General features: G+C 46.6%; 1 protein-coding gene across 1 annotated transcript in view; it reads right to left on the reverse strand.

Moving 5' to 3' along the window:
• Positions 1-19348, reverse strand: part of LOC137567334 (plasma kallikrein-like) — a 91745-nt gene extending 72397 nt beyond the window's left edge. Inside the window, exons 1-2 of the mRNA XM_068278664.1 lie at positions 19268-19348; positions 19119-19177 (exon numbers count right to left, since the gene is read on the reverse strand). Coding sequence (XP_068134765.1) covers positions 19119-19176 — 58 coding nt within the window. The 5' untranslated portion in view covers position 19177; positions 19268-19348. The remainder of the gene's footprint in view (positions 1-19118; positions 19178-19267) is intronic.
• Between the last annotated feature and the right edge of the window lie 422 nt (positions 19349-19770).

Here is a 19770-nt window from a genome sequence, read left to right on the forward strand (position 1 = left end):
AAGTTCTCTCTCTTTGCACAAAAAGGATACAGCGAACTCTCCTAGGATACAGGACACTCTCCTCTCGCAGGATCAAAGGCATGGTAAGTGTTTGTTATTTTCTCAGGACAGTAGAATCTCTTTGTATTAAACCTCAAGGGACCTAGCCAACTAAGCCCTAGGGAAAAAGCCTGCTGCAGAATCATCCATTCATGGTGTATTCCCTCCGGCCGCATGGTCAGGCCCTGAGAACCTAGCTTTCTATATGCCAGTTCCCAGGGCCGGGACAAGGTCCACTATCAACAGAGGCTGAGCTGCCTAGATGCGCCCCCCCCCCCCCCCCCCCGACCATATTAGACTATGACTATGGTAGGATTAGAGTGTGAGCTCCTCTGAGGACAGTGAGTGACATGAATATGTACTCTGCAATGTGCTGCAGAAGATGTCAGTGCTATATAAATATATAATAATAATAATATGGTAGGACATTACACTATGACTATGGTAGGATTAGATTGTGAGCTCCTCTAAAGGAACAGTCAGTCACATGACTATGTACTCTGTAATGTGCTGCAGAAGATGTCAGTGCTATATAAATACATAATAATAATATGGTAAGACATTAGGCTATGACTATGGTAGGATTAGATTGTGAGCTCCTCTAAAGGAACAGTCAGTCACATGACTATGTACTCTGTAAAGTACTGCAGAAGATGTTAGTGCTATATAAATACATAATAATATGGTAGGACATTAGACTATGACTATGACGGGATTAGATTGTGAGCTCCTCTGAGGACAGTCAGTGACACGACTATGTACTCTGTAATGTGCTGCAGAAGATGTCAGTGCTATATAAATACATAATAATAATATGGTAGGACATTAGACTATGACTATGCTAGGATTAGAGTGTGAGCTCCTCTGAGGACAGTGAGTGACATGACTATGTACTCTGTAAAGTGCTGCAGAAGATGTCAGTGCTATATAAATACATAATAATAATATGGGAGGACATTAGACTATGACTGTGGTAGGATTAGATTGTGAGCTCATCTGAGGACAGTCAGTGACATGACTATGTACTCTGTAATATGCTGCAGAAGATGTCAGTGCTATATAAATACATAATAATAATATGGTAGGACATTAGACTATGATTATGCTAGGATTAGAGTGTGAGCTCCTCTGAGGACTGTCAGTGACATGACTATGTACTCTGTAATGTGCTGCAGAAGATGTCAGTGTTATATAAATACATAATAATAATATGGTAGGACATTAGACTATGACTATGCTAGGATTAGATTGTGAGCTCATCTGAGGACAGTCAGTGACATGACTATGTACTCTGTAATGTGCTGCAGAAGATGTCAGTGCTATATAAATACATAATAATAATATGGTAGGACATTAGACTATGACTATGGTAGGATTAGAGTGTGAGCTCCTCTGAGGACAGTCAGTGACATGACTATGTACTCTGTAATGTGCTGCAGAAGATGTCAGTGCTATATAAATACATAATAATAATATGGTAGGACATTACACTATGACTATGGTAGGGATTAGATTGCGAGCTCCTCTGAGGACAGTCAGTTACATGACCATGTACTCTGTAAAGTGCTGCAGAAGATATCACTGCTATATAAATACATAATATGGTAGAGACATTACACTATGACTATTGTAGGATTACAGTTTAAGCTCTGAGGATAATCAGCAGTATTGATATATACTCTGTAACATGCTATGGAGGGCATCAGCACTATATAAATACTTAAAGTGGCCATGAATTATACAATTCTCCAGACAATTGATTATCTGATTTGATAACATTGATCAGAAATGATTGTTCAGGTCCACTAATGGAAGGAAAGCTGCTATCCAATTTGCTCATTAACAGAATTAATACAGACTGATTCCATCAATTTGATCAAATTGGATATACTGGTTCATTAGTGGTCCAGGACAACTGATTGTCTGGTGAATTGTATCGGTAGTGGCCACTTTAAAGCAGACCTGAATTTCCTCTCTGCTCTAAAAGATAGGCAATAGCATAAGAACCTTCATAGAAAAACATTTTTTTGTTACAGCTGATACAAATCCTGCAATAAATCTGCACTTTCTACTTCCTGCTTTCATGGAAGCAGACATATTGCTAACATCCTGTGCTTTCAGATGAGCTTATCTGCCTCATCTTCCATGTCAATCAGGTGGCACAAGGGAGAGACCAAATCAACACTTGTGATTAGTCATAGATGAGAGGGAATTAGACAGGCTAAGCTCTCTAAATGCATGCAGGGTGCATTTCTCTGTGTTTTCCGTCTGTCCCGTGCAAGAGTTCAGGTCCACTTTAAAAGTGAAACATTGATGGGATGCAGGGGCGTAGCAATAGGGGCTGCAGAGGTTGTGACCGCATCGGGCCCTTGGGCCAGAGGGGCCCCAAAGGGCCGTTCCTCAACTACAGTATTAGCTCTCTATTGGTCCTGTGCTCATAATAATCACTTCTATAGATACTTTGAATAGTGGTAATTATTAACAAACTGTTCCCTATCCCCTTCTTGCTCCTCTGACACTGTAATTGCCATTGGCAGGTTTTGGTGCACTGTATCAATTGTTATGTATAGAGTGCTTGGGGGGCCCCATTGCAAAACTTGCATCGGGGCCCAGAGGCGTCTGAGCCATTAGGCAGCTATAAATTTTCGCCTAAGGCGACAGGAAGAGGCAAGGGCGCTTCTGCACTGAGTAGTGAGAGAAGAAATGCCTCTCAGCTGACTCAGGTGTCAGTTTACACAGCAGCAGCAGCAGCGGGGCTGACTGGACTTCAGCTCAATGATTCAAAGAACCACAGTAATGAATGAGTCAGTGAGAGAAGGCACTCATCCTAGTCAGGGATCCGAGGAGTACAGCATCATCAGCTCCTGAGTCCGACTCCTGAGAATTCAGTCCCTCTCTCTCTGCTACTGGTAATTGCGTGGATGTAGAGACTGTGTAGCAGCCAGGCATTGACTGCCCCCCAGGCCTCCTTTCATTCAGTGATTTAGGGTTGGTCCTGTGTCTGCTGTGTTCAGGTTTGTTGATGTAAGGCAATCTAAAACACTAGGCTAGCTGATAAAAGTGCCATTAGAGGGCAGGCAAGCTGGTAAATATACACAGCATGATGTAGAACTGGTCTGGAGGGTCAGTGGGAAAAAATCTGTCTGGTCTCTCCCCATTGTTATAATGACTGCAAGTGCAGATAAGGTCTTAAACAGGTTGAAAAGTTTTGACAGTCCCTAGACTCCAGGAGGGCTGCTTGCTGACTTGCAGTGGCGGCGCCAGGGGGGTGCTTGGGGGTGCTCGAGCACCCCCTAGAATTGTCCAAGCACCCCCAAAGCACCCCCTGGAGTGAACTGACTTCAGGCGTCTAAAAGACGCCAAGTCAGTTCACACACCGGCAGCACGGAGCAGCAGGCAGGGCTACGGTAAGATGGCCGCCCGGAGCCCTGTTCTGCAGACTTCGGGCGGCCATTTTCCCGTAGCCCTGCTCTCTGCATGCAGGCAGGAAGTCTCGTCGTGACGTCGGGAAGGAAGAGGATCGTGGGCGCGCGGGCGCTGCGCGCCACAATGAGGTCGGGACTCGGGACGGGAGGTCGGGAAAGAAGGTCTTCTGGCTGTAGGTGAGTAAATGGGTTTTTCTTTTCTTTTTCAGGTGATGCGGATTGTGCATATTGGGGTCATATCTGCTACGGATTGTGCATATTGGGGTCATATCTGCCACGGATTGTGCATATTGGGGTCATATCTGCCACGGATTGTGCATATTGGGGTCATATCTGCCACGGATTGTGCATATTGGGGTCATATCTGCCACGGATTGTGCATATTGGGGTCATATCTGCTACGGATTGTGCATATTGGGGTCATATCTGCTACGGATTGTGCATATTGGGGCGATATCTGCTACCGATTGTGCATGTTGGGGTCATTTCTGCTACCGATTGTGCATATTGGGGTCATTTCTGCTACCGATTGTGCATATTGGGGTCATTTCTGCTACCGATTGTGCATATTGGGGTCATTTCTGCTACCGATTGTGCATATTGGGGTCATTTCTGCTACCGATTGTGCATATTGGGGTCATATCTGCTACCGATTGTGCATATTGGGGTCATATCTGCTACCGATTGTGCATATTGGGGTCATATCTGCTACCGATTGTGCATATTGGGGTCATTTCTGCTACCGATTGTGCATATTGGGGTCATTTCTGCTACCGATTGTGCATATTGGGGTCATATCTGCTACCGATTGTGCATATTGGGGTCATATCTGCTACCGATTGTGCATATTGGGGTCATATCTGCTACCGATTGTGCATATTGGGGTCATATCTGCCACCGATTGTGCATATTGGGACCATATCTGCCACCGATTGTGCATATTGGGACCATATCTGCCACCGATTGTGCATATTGGGACCATATCTGCTACCGATTGTGCATATTGGGACCATATCTGCTACCGATTGTGCATATTGGGACCATATCTGCTACCGATTGTGCATATTGGGGCCATATCTGATAACGATTGTGCATATTGGGGCCATATCTGCTAACGATTGTGCATATTGGGGTCATATCTGCTAACGATTGTGCATATTGGGGTCATATCTGCTACCGATTGTGCATATTGGGGCTATATCTGATAACGATTGTGCATATTGGGGCCATATCTGATAACGATTGTGCATATTGGGGCCATATCTGATAACGATTGTGCATATTGGGGCCATATCTGATAACGATTGTGCATATTGGGGTCATTGGACGTGTTTTTTGTTAAAATCTGCTCACATTACGTGTATTTTCTTGAGAAAACCTGCACAATTATGTGAATTTTCTGGGAAAAGGGTCACCAAAACTTGGGCCCTCTGTCTTTGCGTTGCACTTTTAAAGGGAACCCGAGGTGAGAATAATATTGAGGCTGCCATATTTATCTCCCTTTAAGCAATACCAGTTGCCTGGCTGCCGTGCTGGTCCTCTGCCTCTTATTCTTTCAACCATAGACCCTGAACAAGCATGCAGCAGGTCAGGGGTTTCTGACAATATTGTCAGAACTGACAAGATTAGCTGCATGGCTTGTTTCTGGTGTAATTCAGTTCACTACTACAGCCAAATAGATCAGCAGGGCTGCCAGGCAACTAGTATTGTTTAAAAGGAAATAAATATGGCAGCCACCATATCACTCTCACCCTGGGTTCACTTTAAATTACAGTTAGCCCCGCCCTCATCCGGTCATGACCACGCCCATTTTTTCGCCGCGGCGCGCTTCGCGCGCCGCAGGTTGTGGCCACACCCATTTTTGGCGCGGCGCGCTTCGCGCGCCGCAGGTCGTCAGCTCCCCCGGAAATTGGTCCAGCACCTGCATAGCACCCCCTAAAAAAATTTCCTGGAGCCGCCACTGCTGACTTGTGTAAGAGACTGGCAGGGACAGCAGTCCTATTACCAGCAACTAGTCTCTGTGTAATGTGGGACTGCAATACAGATAAACTGCTCCATCTCAGGCTATTCTCAGTCTCACTCCACTCCTCCTATCTCTGTATGTGTATAGTGTATGTCTACTGTGTGCTGTGTATAGTGTGCTCTGTGTGTGTGTGTGTGTGTGTGTGTGTGTATAGTGTGTGTACTGTGCTGTGCGTGTCTAAAGTGTGTGTGTGTGTACTGTGTATAGTGTGTATGTTGTGTGCAGTGTGTGTACTGTGTGTGTGTGTGTGTACACTGTGTGTGTGTATAGTGTGTGTGTGTGTACTGTGTGTGTGTGTGTGAGTGCATGCCGCAATAAGTATATTTTATGGTGAAACGCTCTGTTGCATTACAACTATTTTCTGGTGAACCCATGCCGCAATAAGTATATTTTCTGGTGAAACGCTGCTGCATCATGATTTTCGGGGGTCTTGGGGGTATGGGACTGGGGGCAATCACGGTGGGGGGGGGGGTGCCACAGGATTTCTCGCCTGGAGTGACAAAATGGCTAGAGACGCCCCTGTCGGGGCCCACAGCTCCTTAGCTACGCCACTGATGGGATGCTTTTGGGGAGGGAAACATTTGAGGGAAGGAAAGCTAGGGTAGAGAGGCAGAAGATTTAGAGACAGGAAGGGGGGGGGGGGAGAGTGGGTTGGGCATGGTTAAGGGAAGATATAGCATCATGATGATGCTATATCTTCCCTTAACCTTCCCTTAGGCCTCGTTCACATCATTTAGCGCAGATGGCTGTGCGATTGGAACGCAACGCGTCCGATCGCACGCCATCTGCGCTCCTATGCGCTGCGCTGCAGATCCCATTCATTACAATGAATGGGATCTGCGCTGCGATTCCCAAAAATGCGTGCAGCACGCGATAGCGCAATCGCGCTGCCACGCAGCGCATATGATGGGAACGGTAGAAGGGCTGTCTATGCCCTTCTACCGTTCTTGCGTGTCGCACACTATACGCGCTGCCAAAATGCGGACGGCAGCGCGTATAGTCTGAACGAGGCCTTAACCTTTCCTTTCACCTAGGAAGCCCAGCTCTGGCATATTAACACTGCAGTAATTTGTGCTGTTATCTTACAGCCCCCACATATTCATGCAGCAGCTTCAGGGAAGAAGGAGAGAGAGCTCCCAGCTACGAGTGTCTCATGTACAGTGTGGCAGCAGCATTAGGGAAACTAATCCTTTCAGCTCAGCCTCAGTAGGCAGTGTGTGCTGGATGTGAGCAGAATCATGCCTGCCTGCATATTCTGCTCTGGACACTTCTCCCCCTTCCTCACACTCAGTGCTTCTACCCAACCAATTCCCCACATAAGGCACGTAATTATGTACCTGTCTTCTGAGTTCCACTGCTTCTTTCCTGAATTTCCTGGGTCTCCAGTAGTGTTGTCCGGATCATGAACGATTCGGATCTTTGATCCGAATCTATTTTATGAGTCGATCATCCGAATCATCAAAATGAACGATTCGGATCGCAAAAGGGGCGGGGCCAGGAGCGACACGCCCCCTCTCAGCGGGCAGCGGGGTCCTGGAAGCAGAGCAGGGATGGATCGCTGAGTTGGAGGGGAGCCAGCCTTGCAGCCACAGGTAGATGAGAGAGAGGGGACATGGGTGCCACTGCCAGATATGTGTAGAGCACACATACTGGCTGCAATGTGCTGCTCATTATAGGCTGTCTGTTCCGTAGTGCTGCACAGTGATCACATGGGAAGCTTTTGGCTCAGCACAGCTCAGTAACTTTGCAGACAGTGTGATTGCTGTGCAATTATATGATCCTCCTGCACTCTGCACTAAACAGCTGCACTTATCTTCTGGGAATGCTTTCTTTCACTGTGCGACCTTTTCTTTCAAAGTGTACAGATGAGCATATAGGTGAAATATATGTAAAGCTTGATTGCAGCATGTGGGTATTACGTGCAAACATTTCTGCTCTCTGCTCGTCCCTCCTCCCTTCTCTGTCCACTCCCTGCCCTCTGTCCATCTTCTCCCCTTCTCTGTGTGTCCACTCCCTCCCCGTCTCCTGTCCACAGACCTGTCCTGCTGTTCATTTCACCCCCAAATGCTTCCGGTAGTAAAATGATCCGAGATTCGGATCAAAGATCCGGATCTCTTCAATGATCCGATTCGAATCATCCGGATCATTGAAAAGATCCGAACTTCCCATCTCTAGTCTCCAGTCCACACAGTGCTCAGCCCCGCCCCCTCAGTGTGACAGAAGAGAGAAGAGGAGAGGAGGGGCGCTCTGCTCTGTGAATACACTTACGTAGGGGAGACTGGGGACAGCACACAGCAGACAGATTTCTCCATAACAGGCTGATCTGCAGCTACCGTAGCGTGGATCACCCGCCCCAGCTCTCCTGCCTCTCATCAGGCACCGGCCAGTGAGCCCAGCGTGAACACAGTCAGCGGGGATGGTGGGCGGCAAGCCAGGCAATACACAGACCTGCTCCTTGCGCCCCACCCACACTGCAGTTAGCTCCGCCCAGAGGCTCCAGCCTTGTGAGCCTATGTGTCGGCCCGGCCCTGCCAGTTCCCATCCCAGAGTTACTACAAGGAGATCCTACTGTATTCAGCTAGCCTTTTACCCTGTACAATGTCACTCCTTGAAGAATAAAGCTGAGGTTTGTTGGAGTACAAAGGAGGAGGAGTAGCCATAGGCCCATGCTGGTTGAACAAAGGCACATGTTAGGGGGAAGAGGCAGTTATACAGAACAATGGTTAACATTTATTTAGTATCCAAAAGAGTTGTAAAGCTGAATGATCCCAATTGCAGGCTAATGAACTACTTCTTCACTTCAAATACATCACTTCACAATGTCATTAAAGCAGTCAGTCAGAATAAGGGAAAGGCAGAAGCTTCCAGTACAGCAGAGAGGCAGGGCCGAACTAGCTTACAGAGGTTTATAAGATGCCAAGGCTCATAAATATAGGTACGGTAAGTGAGTCGTTAGCTATTCCTTTAGAATATTTAAGAAATCAGGATGACCTATATGCAGGTTAGGTAAGTTTCACACTATTCCTTTGCAGCATTTATATATTGGATATTTACTCTGCGAATCGCAATGGAATATGTGGCGATTTACAGTCTGCCTCTCCTTTTACAAGTGATAGCAATTGCGATCTATACATAAACCCAATGCAGTTTACCATCTATCAGATTTTATTGATTAATGAAGTGTTTAATTGAACAAAATACTGTTATAGTGTACGGCCACCTTATCTGTAGTACAAGAAATATTACATGGCAGCAAGTTGCCAGGCATACAAAGGTTTAGGCCACATTCATACTGAACTGCTAAAATGATGGCGATCAGTTCCTTCCTATAGCAGTGTCAGAAATCCTTTGTAGCACAGGGTGGGGTCTGCGGCCCCCTCCCCCTCCCTTCCTGTCGGGGGTCAAATAGGCCTAGTACAAAGTATGATATAAGTAACATTCCTACAGTTCAACAGACTGTAACAGTGAAGGGGGAGATCTTAAAAAGTAGGATTTTTATTACTCGGCAATTTTCATATTTAATCACACTGGCCTTAAGCTTCGGATAGCAGCAGGGGTCGCTGCTGCTGCAACTCACCGCCAATCAAAAATATTTGCCTATTTTGTGTAGTAAATAGGTGGCTGACCATGTGGGAGTCAGTGGTTCCGCAGCTATCCAAAAGTATATGAATGTTTAGACGGAGTTGCTGCAATTTATTTCCTTTCAAATGCATTTTAGCATAATGCTACAGACCCACGGATAGACAGTCAGATAGATTTCTGTCAGATCGATGCCTGTCAGACAGAGATCCATCTGATGTGGTTCACACTAGAAACAGATTTCCAATAGATCTCAGTATGAAATCAGTATTTCACATTTGGTCAACTCCTACACATGGTTTCAAGTGATTGGTCTACAATGGCGATATCACAATAGAAGAGCAGATCAGGGGTCAATGCTATTCAGGTGCGACTCAGTGAAGAGAATTAGCACATCCCTTTTATCAAAGCCAAGCAAACTCACAGCAGACTATATTGTCCTGGATCAATGACCACTTCTATAGCGGGAAGAGTAATAAAGTCTGTCACCCCAGAGCACAAAAGCTGACTAGATTCTAGTCTGACCCTGAAGCAGGCTGCCAAATAAAACTGACTAGGATAATTTAACTCAGTGGGGGAAAGATCTGACAGATATTATGATACTTGGAGTGAGATTACCTTTGATAAGTAGTAACTTGTATTAAAATTAGCCGAAGACATAAAACTGCTGCTTTAAGTTTCTCCTCAGCAGTGATATACAGTAAGCTATCTGCATAGAGCCTGTACACAGAAGGGTAGTCCTGCCAAAGGGAGCTGTGCAGGAATGATAGGAGCTGTTAAACTTGCTATTGTTATTGTGTTCCCACATGCGCTAGGATAACGTATGTGTATGCACGTTCCAGGGTGCATATGCATGTGTACGTGGGTACATATGCATGCATGTATATATGTACATGTGTGGGGTATGGATGTAGGTACTTATTTATTACTTATGTACGGCATTTATAAAGCGCAACAGATTACGCAGCGCTGATGTATGTATGCTTAAGTGTACACATACGGGTGCGTTTGTGTAGACGTATGTGTATGGATGTGTATATGTATGTATATATAATACGTATATGTATGCGTTTAAAAAAAAAATATATATATATATAAAAGGTATATATACAGTAGATGTTGTATATGTGTGTATACAGGTATGTGTGTATAGATATGTATCTGCATTTTACACTGGGCATACCTTACTTACGAACTAGGTGGTATTGTAGGGTACCTTATATGTCCTGTACAAAGTGTAATTGCTATACCTTCGTGTCACAGCCCTTGTAAGGCAGGGGGGTTCAGCATGGGCGTCCGCAGAAATGTTTCCAGGGGGGGGCAAGAAGGGGAGGAAGAAGTGGTGCGGCGCGCGCAGCGCGCCGCGCCGAAAATGTTGGAGAAGTTGTGCGGCGCGCTTAGCGCGCCGCGCCGAAAAATGGGTGTGGCCATGGACCAGAATGTGGGTGTGGTCATGGGTGGAGACAAATTTACATGAACTTAGCAATGTGGGACATCAGATTAGGACAGTGGTGGGGGACCTTTTGGAGGCCGAGTGCCCAAACTGCAACCCAAAAGTCACTTATCTATCGCAAAGTGGCAACAGCAATTTAAACTAAATACAAATGTTTTAACTCATACATGAACATTATGGAAAATCCAAGTTGAAAATAAACTGTGAAGATAAATAACTTCATCCATCCTACTCCTGAAAAATGTATTAAATTTTTTAGAACCTCCCAGTTTTATTTTCTGTTTTAAAAAGCTAAAAAAGTAGGTTTAATGCTATTTTCTCTTATGATGATGATTCAGCTTTTCTCATAGTCTCGCTGTTAGCAATCATGAGGCCCCCAACAAGACAAATCGGCAATCCTGAGGGCCCCAACAAGACAAATTCAGCAATTATGAGGCCCCTAACAAGACAAATTCAGCAATCATGAGGCCCCCAACAAGACAAATTCAGCAATCATGAGGCCCCCATCAAGACAAATTCAGCAATTATGAGGCCCCCAACAAGACAAATTCACCAATCATGAGGCCCCCAACAAGACAAATTCAGCAATTATGAGGCCCCCAACAAGACAAATTCAGTAACCATGAGGCAATTATTATCATGTCACTTCGGGTATCCTTTAATATGGTAGACACCTCTCACCTGGCTTCTGAATTCTCCTCTACTGGCTGCTGTGCCTGGCTGGCCTGGCAATACTGTTTTTGGCTGGATTGGGGGTGATGTGTGGGCTGTGGCCTGGCTGGCAGTGATGCTGTGGCTGAACTGGCTGTCGGTGATGCTAGGCTATGCTTGGCTGGTTGAAGTAAATGCTGGCCTGACTGGTGGTGATGCTGTGGCCTTTTTGACAGTGATTCTGGGCTGGTTGGCTGGTGGTGATGCTGGGCTGGCTGGCCTTGATAGTTTAGGTAGTGACAGGTGCCCCCTAGTTTAGGTAGTGCCAGGAGCCCCCCAGTTTAGGTAGTGACAGGGCCCCACAGTTCAGGTAGTGAGAGGAGCCCCAACCCCCAGTCCTTTTAGAGACAGGTGTCCCCCAGTTCAGTTAGTGACAGGTACCCCCCCCCCCCCATTTAGGTAGTGACAGGTACCCCCCAGTTTAGGTAGTGACAGGTACCCCCCAGTTCAGGTAGTGACAGGAGCCCACAAGTTCAGTTAGTGGCAGGTACCCCCAGTTTAGGTAGTGCCAGGAGCCACCCAGTGTATGCAGTGACAGGTGCCCCCCAGTTCAGGAAGTGACAGGGACCCCCCAGTGTATGTAGTGACAGGAGCCCCTAGTTTAGGTAGTGACAGGTGCCCCCCAGTTTAGGTAGTGACAGAAGCACCCCAGTTCAGGTAGTGACAGGGGGGGCAGAACTAACCACAGCACAGCAGTAGGTACAAAGACAGACAGTTTCCCTGTACTCCACCCCTATTTCCCCTCCCCCCTTGTAATCAGTTGCAGATTGGCCTGCCGCCCGACTCATTTGCAGTCTGCACATGACACAGTCCCTCCCTGGCCATGCCCGCCTCCTTGCTGACATTACAGACAGACAGTCTAAGGGCCTGTTTCCACTACACACAGATTCAATATCTGGATGCAGAAAAACTGACTCCAATGAATGCCTATAGGCCTGTTTCCACTAAACGCAATTTTTTTGAAGCAGATTTCCCATAGGCATTCATTGGAGTCAGTTTTCTGCATCCAGAATCCACACATATAGTGGAAATAGGCCCTCACTGTTTCTGCATGTGGGCTGGGCTCTAGCCGCACCCCCCTCCCTGCGGGAGTGCAGAGTGTGGGTGTGTGACGTCACATCAGGAGCAGAGCGGCCCTTGTCAGATTGTGCTGCCGCCTGCTACCACGTGACCCGCCGTCTCCATGGCCACCCGCCCTTCCCCCACAATTGGCTATTTCGCCGATCAAAATCAATCATCCAGCCAGGGCCCGGGACAAGGTCCTCCAGCACCAGAGGCAGGGCCGGGCCGACGCAGAGGCGCGAGAGGCTCCAGCCTCAGGGCGCAGTGTAGGGGGGGCACACACAGGGCTGAGGCAAAGGCAAGAGAGGCTCCAGCCTCAGGGCGCAGTGTAGGAGGGGGGCACAACTCACTCACTCGCTATCATTCCCCTATTGTGTTTGAAGCAGAGAGAAATAAGAAAAGGCGATACATGGCAGTGACTTCAAGCCAGATAACTAGAGATGAAGGTGTTGGGGGCCCTGGGGCATCTCTTAGTCTAATAGCAATCAGTGTGTGATGGCTGGGGTGGGAGGGATGGAGGGGCGCACTTTGGTGTCTCAGCCTTGGGTGCTGGAGGACCTTGTCCTGACCAGAGGCAGAGATTCCAAAGTGCGCCCCCAAGCAACTTGCGGCCGAGAAACTGAGCGACGCCATAGATGCCCATGTTAAATGGTAGATTTACCGGCCACTGCCAGTAATTCAGTTGCTAAGGGCACGTGTATTGTTTGGACAGCATGGTAGCAGCAGAGGAGTTCCGCTAACATTTTTAGTGGCGGGAACAGCACAATAGCAGCAGTGGATTCCTGCTACTCTGGAACATAACTCTGTAGCGACAGGAACAGCGGAAAAAGCACCGGTGGAATTTGCATACCTGAGGCCTCCCGCCTCAGGTGTGTAAATTCCACCGGTGCTTTTTCCGTGTAGTGTGTGTGTGTGTGTGTGTGTGTGTGTGTGTGTGTGTGTGTGTGTGTGTGTGATAGTTGTGGTGTTGTTGTAAGGTATAGGTTGGCGGAAGGTCGGTGGTAAGTGTGGGTGGGGGAGAGTTGGTGGTAGGTGTAGGGAGGAGGAGGGTTGGTGGTAGGTGTAGTTAGGGGAAAGGTTAGTGTTTGGCACTGAAGGGCACCAGGAGGGCAATAACAGAGCTGATGGCTGGAAGAATGGCTGAGCTGATGGCTGGAAGAATGGCTGGAAGAATAAATCCTCTTCTACCCCTAGTGACAGGTACACTTTGAATGTATGCTAAAATATACACACACACACACACACACACTGTACACAGACACACCACACTGACACACATACACACGCACTGTACACAGACACCACACTGACACACACACTGTACACCACACTGACACACACACTGTACACCACACTGACACACACCACACTGACACACATACACACACACTGTACACAGACACATACACCACACTGATACACACTGTACACAGACACATACATACACTGACACATACATACACTGTACACAGACACATACATACACCAGACACACACACACACTGTACACAGACACACACACATACACCACACTGACACACACATCTAATCAACTCCCAGCCCCCTTACACATAATGAATGCCTGAGGTGAGAGGGGGAAGCAGTTACACTGAGGGCTCTACAGCGCAGGGAGACTTAGAACACCTACACAGTTATGTGATTGGGAGGGGGACATGCTCACAGACGTCTCTCTGCTGCAGCTTTACAGCCTCTATTACCCCCTCCCCCATACCTTCGTCTTGCAGCAGAGTACGGGCGACAACTAGCCATTCAGTGCACGTGAAGTTTGCCTGGCTCTGGCTGGTGAGGTCATGTGGAGGAGCTCACTGCTGTCTGCTGCCTGGGGATTCCTGTCAGATGCTGAACACTGTGCAGTCACAGTGCCAGACTTCCAGAAGTTCCCGTGTCCCATGATGGCTTGGATGGCAAGCAAGTGGGGCCACTCCTAGACCCAGGCAACACCGCTTCCTGCTGTTGCCTAGCAACAGTAATGCTACAGTCTCTGCAGCGCCTGTCATCTGTCTGATGATAGCGCTGCAGTGCATAGGTACAGGGACGCAGGGGGACTCTGTGGAGGGTGGGCACCGGGACTTGTTCACCTGCCAGCCACCCGCCCAGTGCACGGGGAGAGTGGGTGGGTGATGGGCAGCACAGCAGCAGCCTGTCAGTCTCGGGGAGCAAGTGGCAGCCGCGGCTTCAAACACTTCCGAGTTCGGGTGGCTAGGGGGGGGCAGCAGCTGGCCAGGGGGTGGCGTCTGCCCCATTTTGCCAGACGTAGGGACGCCCATGGGGTTCAGTCATTCTTCAGCATGCAGGTAAACTTACACTTAGGAGGAGTAGAATTACCCCTAAGGATACTGCATCATATGGTATAACCGCTGAATACTGTATGGTATACAATATATAGGTTTGTTAACAAATGCAATGAGGATCGCATCATAGAATATATGTCTTGTATACAATCCTTACTACATTATATATTGCTACATTATATACCCGGATTATACATTAAATACAGTATAATCATTAATAACAGATGATGGATGTTGGTAGTAATAATATATAATAATATAAGGCATGCAGGTATAGTGGGGTGGGTATGTACTCACAGACACACATATGGTGTGTGCGTAGGGGTAGATATTTACTCAGTACTTGCTTGTTAGTTGTATTTGTGATGCACCAGCGGATTGCGCAGTGCCGAGGTATATGTAGGGGTATACGTATGTGGCGTATGTGTGTGGATGTATATGGGTAGGTATATATATAGGGGCAGGCATATATATTAATAAATAAATAGATAAATAAAAATAAAAATTGGGAATTTAGTTAAATGTATAGAGGCCTATGTGGGTGTCTGTCTTCATATGTAGGTTTATACGTGTGTGTACTGTAGGTGTGTATGCACACGTGTGTAAAGTTTACCTAACATACCTCCGTGGTACGGTCCTAGTAAAGCACTTTCCAGCATGTAGTTAAACCTACACTTAAAATGAGCAGAGTTACCCATAAGAAGACTGCATCGTATGGTACATCCAGTATACCTGCTGGTCATTGCAGGGTATAGATTATATAGGATTGCCAGAAATAAATGCAATAAGGATTGCATCATAGAATAGATGTCTTGTATACACCCAGTATTACATTATATTTTGGTACATTATATACCCAGACTATACGGTGAACACAGTATAAACATTAATCACTGATTTTGGGATCTTGGTAAGCCCCCCCCCCCCTTCCCCCCTTCCATATTGATCAGTGACCTTCCCTCAGCAAATATTTCAGAAACTAATGCAACGGAGCCATGATGGCCCACCTTATTTAGAATTCTTAATATTCAAAACAAAACTGGGCACCGTGCTCACGGTAATGTCTTAGTACAATATAAGCGTGTTATACGCTACAAAAATGACCGTTGCATCAACATGCACAATTACAACAACCCCTCTATGTAAAGGGGATATTACTTTACGCATATGAAGGATTTACTGACTCAGGGTCATTTAAACGTTACACGGAGGGCCGGTATAGTCGGTTACATGCATTGAACCATATATCCGTAAGAAATCCAAACTTACGTCCACTTACACCTGGCAGAGCGGTAGCTGCAGGAAAATGTGGGTTGGGGCTGCGTCGCGTCACAAATTCGGTTTGCCGCAATATGTCCGCCTACACCTGGCAGAGCACTAGCTGCAGGAAAAGGGAGGCCACGGCACATCGCAAGTTTGTTGACGTTCTATACGCAGCCGAACCTGGCGGAGCACTAGCCCCAGAGAAAGGGTAATAGGACGGAGGCTCCGATGCCCACTGGACAAACATACTCCGACGCTTGGCGGAGCAATAGCCGCAAGTAGAGGGGTACGGAGATGGAACTAATGTCGTTCAGTAGAAGATGCAGGGCGACAACAGCCCCCAGCACTCGGCAGAACACTAGCTGCGGGTGTATATGTGTATACGTGTGTACGTGTAGGTATGTGTATGTGTGTATGTATATGTGTATGTACGTGTATGTATATATATATATATATATATGTATATATGTATGTATATGTGTGTGTATATATATATATATATATATATATATATATATATATATATATATATGGATATGTGTGTGTATGTGTATGTATGTATGTGTATATATATATATATATATATATATATATATATATATATATATGTGTGTATGTGTATATATATATATATATATATATATATATATATATATATATATATATATAATGTATATTTAAAAAAATAATAATAATAATAATAATTACTAATCAGCTGCCTTAGCGTTAGTGTTAATGCATGCTCGTTTGGTTGTATACCAGTCTCCGGGTAAGTAACACATGTCTGTTGCTTTGCCTCTGTCTCAGGTTAGCAAAGGTGCAGGGTCTGGATCATGGGGCACTCATTTATAGTGCGGGCGGAACGCCAGGCGAGGCTACAAGTAATGGGTCGGTCTCTGGGGCAGGTAAGAGAGGATCTGGAGGCACATTGGCTGGGGTTCCCGGGGTCAATGGTGGAGAAACTGGGCAGAAAGCTCGCACAGCTTGCGGGAGTAAAGGTAAAGCCAGACGTCGCCATAGTACACAAAGGAGGAAACTACATAGGGACCAAGCCATTGCATCTACTGATGCTGGAAATAAAGGAATTACTGAAGCTCATTTGCAACACTCTTCCCCGGGCGGCCATTATATGATCCGTAATGATCCCTAGATCTAAATGGCGCCCGCCCGTCCCAGACAGAGTCCTGGACCGTTCCAGGCCAAGAATCAACAAAGCCATTACAAAATTCACGGCAAAAAGGGGGGCATAGCCGTTCACCACAAATTATTAGAGAGCCGGGAGGGGCATTTCCTGGAAGATGGGGTGCACTTAAGCGGCCTGGGAAACGATATCTTCCTGTTTGGCTTGAAGGAAGCCCTGGAAGCCGCGCTCGGTCTGAGGGCGGGCATTCGCCCTTGCGGTTGCAAGCACGAATGCCGTGGCAGCAGGGCCGGCCCTAGACTTTTTGCCGCCTGAGGCAAAAAAAAATTTTCCGCCGCCCCCCCCCCGCCCCCAGGTGGGGGGGCACGCTCTGGGGGGCCGCCGAGCTGGAGGGGTAGCTGGCAGGACGGGGGTATTGGGCCTAGCGGCGGGGAGGGGGGGTCGGACCCCCCCTCCCTCGCCTGGATCCCCCGTCCTCCGCTCCCCTCCAGCCTTACATAGAAGCAGCCGCTATTTGTAAGACGCACGGGCGGGGAGGACTCACCTCTTCCCAGCGTGCGCTCCACTGACATCACTTCCTGCAGCGTTGCAGGAAGTGACGTCAGTGGAGCGCACGCTGGATCGAGGAAGAGGTGAGTCCTCCCCGCCCGTGCCTCTTACAAATAGCGGCTGCTTCTATGTAAGGCTGGAGGGGAGCGGAGGACGGGGGACCCAGGCGAGGGAGGGGGGGGGTCCGACCCCCCCTCCCCGCCGCTAGGCCCAATACCCCCGTCCTGCCAGCTACCCCTCCAGCTCGGCGGCCGGCTCCCCGCACGGACGGGCGGATGCCGCCCCTGGAAATTTGCCGCCTGAGGCAAAAGTTTCACCCCGCCTCATGAGCGGGCCGGCCCTGCGTGGCGGGTCCGTGACAATACCGGCTTCTGCTACATCGAAATGAGAAGCACAATGGTTTGTGGGTCATTAGGTTGATGGCTTTAGTGCGGGTCATCAATTAGCTAATGGCACCATGTCGTCACTGGCGAGGTCCAGTGGCATAAAGGTTTATCCATGTCGTCACTAGGCGAGGTCCAGTGGCATAAATGTGTTATCCATGTCGTCACTAGGCGAGGTCCAGTGGCATAAATGTCGTCACTAGGCGAGGTCCAGTGGCATAAATGTCGTCACTAGGCGAGGTCTAGTGGCATAAAGGTTTATCGAAGAGAAAGCATTGTCACGGGACCTGTCTGAGCGCGGTTTACACGGCTTTCTTCTTATTGTTTAATGCATGTCAATGCTAACGTTGTGTTATATTGTTTACCTAATATCTGTATTAAAGTTGTGGCCTTTAAACTCCAATTGGGTGTCACAGTTTTATTTATGTAGATGGTAAGTCGTCCCGTATGGGCCCTGCCCGGTCATGTGGAAAAGGGGGGGGAAGGTAGGGAGGGAGGAGAGGATATTAGAGTGGGTGGGAAGGGCTGGGGTAGGGTTCAGTTGTGGTGATGTTTGGTAATGTGTTGTAGAAGGCTCTCCAATGTTATATTGTATTGAAAATTTCACTAAAATTTGCCTTTAAAAAAAAAAATCATGAGGGGAATTTACAAACTATGTGATGGTAAGGTTTGAAATCTGAGACTCTAGCTAACCTCTGTGTCACCCGTGGAAACTCATCTTTATAAAAAAAAAAACTGATCACTAGCTAGTTCCTGGATCACAGTATTAAAGAACAGTATTGGGAAGCATGCAATGTTCATGTTGCTGCCAGATGTAGTTGCCTTGCTGCCAGTGGTACTGTCACAGATGCATTATGTAGAGTAAAGCTTTATACATCACACAATGTTCTAGTAGGTGCACGTAGCTTAATCAGCCTTATATGTTAAAAGAAAAGGACCCAACAAAAAGCACAGTGAAACTCACAAACAGAAGGGCTACATTTCTTTCTCTTTTTAATAAATGTTATAATTATCAATGCAGATTTCATTTTTAATGCAGATATATATACATTGTATTGTTTTAATAATCCTATTTTTGTTCCTGATCATTAAATAATATCTTATTGCAGTTATACTATAAGCAAGTAGACACAAGTAGAATGAATAGTGCTGAAGAATGTCAGAGAAATGTAACTTACCACCATGCGACAAAGCAAATATTGAGAAAGAAAACACCAAAATGCAGTACAATTTCATCCTGAAAGAGACCAAATACATAGAAATATATATAGAACTGAAAATATTTAAAAAAAAAAATAGGAAAGTAATTTTTATGTCATTTTCTTACCTGTTTTACTTATGCTGACTTTTCTCCGAGCTGTGACAAAGGTAGCTTCCCGCAATGTAAAAAGGGCATGTTTGCATAATATTACAAAACTGCAGGCGAGCAATGTTTAACCGGCTATGGACTTAGCAGTGTTTGAAGTTTAGTTTAGGCAGGATAGCTGATATAAGCATCACAAAGCATATATAGAAGCCATAGTGCAAAAAGAAAAAAAAGACCCATGTATCCACTTACACACTTATAAATCCGTATTTTCTTTCTGCAATTAATTTGTACGCAGAAAAGTTAATTAGAAGTGAGAACAATGTCAGCTCATCTTCATGTATGGTAATCCTGACAATTGTTTAAGTGTCTTTGTAAACTTTTTTATTATTATTATTTATTCAGATCCACCAGTGGGGGTACTTTACCTCCATTTCCAGCTGCACAACATCACCAGTACCTCTACTGTGCACCTGACAACCAGCAGCCCCAGTATTCATATCATAAAAGGATTATCAGCACTC

The sequence above is a fragment of the Hyperolius riggenbachi genome, chromosome 1, assembly GCF_040937935.1.
Source record: "Hyperolius riggenbachi isolate aHypRig1 chromosome 1, aHypRig1.pri, whole genome shotgun sequence".
Lineage (NCBI taxonomy): Eukaryota > Metazoa > Chordata > Amphibia > Anura > Hyperoliidae > Hyperolius > Hyperolius riggenbachi.